General features: G+C 46.8%; 1 protein-coding gene across 1 annotated transcript in view; it reads right to left on the bottom strand.

Annotated features, from left to right (window-relative positions):
• Nucleotides 1-5,010, bottom strand: part of LOC106566416 (uncharacterized) — a 45,284-nt gene extending 40,274 nt beyond the window's left edge. Inside the window, exons 1-2 of the mRNA XM_014134424.3 lie at nt 3,762-5,010; nt 2,511-2,875 (exon numbers count right to left, since the gene is read on the bottom strand). Coding sequence (XP_013989899.2) covers nt 2,511-2,875; nt 3,762-3,779 — 383 coding nt within the window. The 5' untranslated portion in view covers nt 3,780-5,010. The remainder of the gene's footprint in view (nt 1-2,510; nt 2,876-3,761) is intronic.
• Nucleotides 5,011-5,865: the final 855 nt, after the last annotated feature.

Genomic DNA, 5,865 nt, shown 5'->3' with positions numbered 1-5,865 from the left:
ACATTATGCAGTCACTAAACATGATATGGAGGACTGAAGCTCAGGGAGGGAAATTGAATGCACTGTCTAATTCAGTAGATATTATTCTTATCAAAGAGATTGAACGGGATCTTAAGCATGAATAAATTCGTAACATATTATTTATGACGTACACAATTATGCACAATTTTCTAGGACACGTTTTGGCTCATGAGTGCTACTTTCAAAACTAATGTCTGATATTATAGAAAATGTTTAAAACACATCTTTAAGGCATATGTTGCAATTAAATGTGTTTAGAACTGTATCTACTGTTCCAGACTAAACGGATAAATATAAACTATTTGGAGACTGAAATGTACTGGCAGAAATAACAATGAAGGCATACACTGTTGTCTACACTGTTCTTAGAAGAAAGTGGGAATGCAACAACGGGCATGAGAGAGAAGAGCAGCTAGGAGGAGGAGGATGAAGAGGAGGAGGAAGAGGAGGAGGACGATGAGGAGGAAGAGGAGGAGGAAGAGGAGAAAGAGAAAGGGGGAGTGTAGGTAATGTAAATGGGTGTCAATTACGTTGTCTTTGTGTTACACATAACCTTACATACTATATCCAGTGTACCTTACCTCATCAGCATAGAAGTCCCCAGAGACAAATACTGTATGTTCATTAGTATACAGTGCGGAAGTTCAGTGTTGTCAGAGTCTTCATGGTGGGATCCTGCTTCTACAGGACTGCTGCGTACATTAGGCCAGCCCGCCCAGTAATTAAACTAAAAGTCTACCCAATAAATCACATTGCTTCTCTCTCTCTTACTCCACTGTCCTCCCCCCCACCCAACATCCACCATTGAACGCCGTATTGTGTAAATCACCATGGCCTGGGACTGGGACAGTAACTGTATACCTCCTTACCCCATCCACACACCCTGTTCTGTGTGTGCTCCCTTCCACAGAAAGAGACTCATTACTGGGTAATAAGCCTAGTCTGAACCCTGCCCTTTAGTCCTCTGGCCAGGGTCTGCCAGGCCATGTGATGTGGGTTTGAGGTGGGGGGGGGCTCTCTAGTCAAAACACAGATTACAGGAAGAGTGGACAAGGATGCTCAGAATCAGGTCCATCCACTTGTCCAAGTGTTCAAATGGATCCTGAAATCAACCTCTTTGATTGAATATTTTTTTGGAGAGAACCAACTGTGTCATGTTGTCCAAAGCAAGGTAGAGAGAGAGATCAAAACCCAGCCCTTAGAGAGTGTCTGACAGAGACTCAGATTCCTTTCAAACAGCTGCTTGTATATGTATCCTAACCGGCAGCACCTCTGTCACCCGATCTCCCCAGTACCAGACCAGAACCTGTCACACTCAGACGCTCGACAGACAGCTGACCGTGCGACTCGCCCTGCTGGTATCTGGTATCAGAGTAAAATTTGTCAAGTCAAAGACACAGGTCTGTCCAGTTTAAACCTGGCTACCACCTTCACCCTCCCTCTCAATTCAATTCAATCTCTCTCTCCCTCTCTCTTTCTCTCTCTCTCTCCCCCCTCTCTCTCGCTCTCTCTCTCCCTCCCCCACCTCTCTCTCTCTCTCTCTCTCTCTCCTCTTTTGAAAGTGACACACGAGTCTATCCTGTCTATAGATAGCCCACCAGGTCAGCTGGGATAGGCCAGTCCCATGCCCTCACATTCACTGGTGTAATTTAACCCCACAGTGCCAGTATCAGACCACTCTAAACCACTAAAACCTCACCTGTCTCCTTCAAACCACAGACATGTCCTTTAGAGTCACAAGTAGTCCATCAAGCAGTAGTATCCATGACCGTGTAGAGAACTGAACCCTGATGTTACGATGCAGCGAATGTGAAAGTGTAAATACCAGGATGTTTGATGAAACAACATAAAATAAACCCAGTGATTAAAAATTATTATGTGAATAGGAGTAATTCAATTTATAAAATAAATTCTAATCTGTGTGTCTTTCAGAATAATAAACAGTACCAAAACAGCAATGAAGATAGATAACTTGTCCAAATTTACCCAAATAATGTAAATGAATGCACAATAAGAAAATTATAGACAGAAAATAGTTTATCTTGCCGGGTTTATTTCCGTTTCTGATAACCCTCGACTTTGTATAGACATGAAATACTCCCTCTCTTAAGACACACTGCAGCTGTAGCCTCTCTGCTAACGCTAAAGCAACTTTGACAAGAGAAGGACGCTGGAGCAGACAGAGCTCCGTGCCCTGTCGCTGTGGAACTGTCTCACAAACAACTGCATTGAGGAGGCAGCTGAGCTGTTAGACTGAATCTAGACACACACACACTCACTCTATACACACACACTCACTCTATACACACACACACACACACACACACACACACACACACACACACACACACACACACACCCACACACACACACACACACACACACACACACACACACACACACACACACACACACACACACACTACGCATGTATAAACAGAGACAGTATAGACATACAGTATATTGCATACAGTACATGGAGCACATACCGGTGTGAGGGGAATCTGGTGGGGTGGTGGCCGTGCAGTGTGGCTGCTGCAGGCAGTGTCCGGCTGGTGGGGTGGTGGCCGTGCAGTGTGGCTGCTGCAGGCAGTGTCCGGCTGGTGGGGTGGTGGCCGTGCAGTGTGGCTGCTGCAGGCAGTGTCCGGCTGGTGGGGTGGTGGCCGTGCAGTGTGGCTGCTGCAGGCAGTGTCCGGCTGGTGGGGTGGTGGCCGTGCAGTGTGGCTGCTGCAGGCAGTGTCCGGCTGGTGGGGTGGTGGCCGTGCAGTGTGACTGCTGCAGGCAGTGTCCGGCTGGTGGGGTGGTGGCCGTGCAGTGTGGCTGCTGCAGGCAGTGTCCGGCTGTTCCCTGGTAGCTGAATCAGCGATTGAGAGTTTAGAGATGCAGAAAGAAGAGAAGAGGAGGGTCATGGGAGCAGCTGCTTCTCTCACACCGGATGGGAGGAAGAGGATGAGAGGATGAAAACAAGGATGAAGGGCGGCAACAAAAAAAGCCCAATAGAAAATGGAAAGACTTCAACCCTTCTTATAAGAGGACTTTATATAAACTGATGATGTGGCATTCAAATGCGTCAACTCACAGCCGCCCATCCCTCCCTACCTGGCCATGCAAAGTTGGACGGAGAATGCCTCATCAAATAGAAGGAGCAGAGAATGTGGACTGTGTGCTGACAGAGCTGAAGGACAGATCGAGAAGAGTGAGGAGGGAGGGAGGGAAGGAGAGGGAGGGAGGGAGGGAGGGAGGGAGGGAGGGAGGGAGGGAGGGAGGGAGGGAGGGAGGGAGGGGGGAGGGAGGGAGGGAGGGAGGGAGGGAGGGAGGGAAAGACTGACAGAGTAAGAGATTGACTATGTAAGAGAGTGAGTGAGGAAAGCGAAGGAGACAAAAGATGACAGGATAAGTAGAGGAAAGAAAGAAAGAAAGCGAGAAAGAGACAAATAAAGAAAGAAAGAGAGAAAGAAAGAAAGAAAGAAAGAAAGAAAGAAAGAGAAAGAGACTAATAAAGAAAGAAAGAGAAAGAGAGAAATAAAGAAAGATAGAGAGAGAGAAAGAGAGAAATAAAGAAAGAAGAGAGAAAGAGAGAAATAAAGAAAGAAAGAGAGAAAGAGAGAAATAAAGAAAGAAAGAGAGAAAGAGAGAAATAAAGAAAGAAAGAGAGAAAGAGAGAAATAAAGAAAGAAAGAGAAAGAGAGAAATAAAGAAAGAAAGAGAAAGAGAGAAATAAAGAAAGAAAGCTAACCTACATTTTGCCACAACGGCATGTTGGAGAGATGAAATCTTTGACAGAAAGTGTATAACCTCTCAGCTGTTTGTCCTTTTCCCTTTTTCTCGACAGTGACCAATCATATTACACAGAGCCGCCTTGCATCCAGAGGTCACCGCAACACAGGCTTCTATCAGTCATATTACACAGAGCCGCCGTGCATCCAGAGGTCACCGCAACACAGGCTTCTATCAGTCATATTACACAGAGCCGCCGTGCATCCAGTGGTCACCGCAACACAGGCTTCTATCAGTCATATTACACAGAGCCGCCGTGCATCCAGAGGTCACCGCAACACAGGCTTCTATCAGTCATATTACACAGAGCCGCCGTGCATCCAGAGGTCACCGCAACACAGGCTTCTATCAGTCATATTACACAGAGCCGCCGTGCATCCAGAGGTCACCGCAACACAGGCTTCTATCAGTCATATTACACAGAGCCGCCGTGCATCCAGAGGTCACCGCAACACAGGCTTCTATCAGTCATATTACACAGAGCCGCCGTGCATCCAGAGGTCACCGCAACACAGGCTTCTATCAGTCATATTACACAGAGCCGCCGTGCATCCAGAGGTCACCGCAACACAGGCTTCTATCAATCCTCCAAAGTACCAATGCATAAAAAAAATATATGTTTCTATCCAATCAGAGGAAGAAGAAGAAGGGAAAAAAAGGTAATGAAAACATTTAGAAGGACAACCCTGTCACCTGATGATGACCTGGAAGAGTGGATGAATACATAAACATTGATGTTGAAATTAAAAGTGGAAAAGTAGACATCATGAAAAAAACGATATGGACAAACTCTGGGAGAGAATGGAAGGTCAGCGTGGTCGGAGTAAACCCCCACCGTCCCGGAGCTTATATACCCAGGTAGGAACGGCAGACATGCGCCACCCTGACCAGCCTGTCTGTTCCCCGACGCTGCCTGGCCTTATTTAGTGAAGCGTGACAAAAAATAGCCAGTCAAGTGCTGAGCATCCAGAGAAAAGGGGTTGTGTTAGTGGGATGGACAGGGTGGAGTGGCTGTTCCAATCAGTCTCTCTGTCAATTGACTACTCTACCCTGTCCTCCTCCACAATTCCCTTCCTGTCATCAGCCTTGACTCCTCACTCTGCTGGTCTAACCCAGAGCCACCATACCACAGCCCATTCTAGACCAGACTTCCCCAACACACCACAGCTCAAACCAGCTCAGCCCTGCATATCCCAGTCCACACCCTTTAACTTCCCCTGCCCCCTTCACCCTGCCCAATCTCCCTGGGTATTTTTAACCGGCCCAAATATAGATGCGTGTGGCCTTCCACCCACTGCCCTGTCCCCCTAGTCCCAGCTCTCAGCCCTGGCCCAAAGCAGATTGGGAGGCACTATAGGCCTCTGCTAGATATGGACCGGAGTAGCTCCACATAGGAAGAGAGAGAGGGAGGGAGCCGGGGGTATAGACCAGAACTTTATGTGTGCAGTGTGTGGGTATATGGGTGCAGGAGATATTTTTATCAAACCGGTTTATATTGGTGCGTTTATGGCATAGCAATCTTTGTGGTATCTATGATCACAACGGTGTTTTCTGAACAGATGCAGTGTGTTCTCTTTCAGACCATGGCTTGATGTGTGTAGTTCGGTTAATGTGTATGTTTCTCCTTCTGTGTGTGTGTGTGTGTGTGTGTGTGTGTGTGTGTGTGTGTGTGTGTGTGTGTGTGTGTGTGTGTGTGTGTGTGTGTGTGTGTGTGTGTGTGTGTGTGTGTGTGTGTGTGTGTGTGTGTGTGTGTGAGTGTGTGTGTGTGTCTGAGACATGGTGGGCTGGTTCATGAACACAGTATAGTTGGTCGCTAGTTCTGTGACGTGTCCATCGTTAACAATCCGTTAAACACACTTCAGAGTCTGTAGTGTATGAATGAGCTGAATCTGATTATCCAGCATTCAAAGGTTATGGTACAAAAACACATTTCATTTACATACTGATATATAGATTTCTCAAATTGTCCCCACCTTGTCTCGTCCCCCATTTTGGAAGTTTGGGCCCAAACTGTGTGTGTGTTGTTCCCGTTGAGAAATAATGGTTAGCCTTTTTAAACTGGACTTT

The sequence above is a fragment of the Salmo salar genome, chromosome 13, assembly GCF_965601325.2.
Source record: "Salmo salar chromosome 13, fSalSal1, whole genome shotgun sequence".
NCBI lineage: Eukaryota > Metazoa > Chordata > Actinopteri > Salmoniformes > Salmonidae > Salmo > Salmo salar.
The sequence above is the reverse complement of the archived record's forward strand: the minus strand, read 5'-3'. Positions and strand labels throughout refer to the sequence as shown.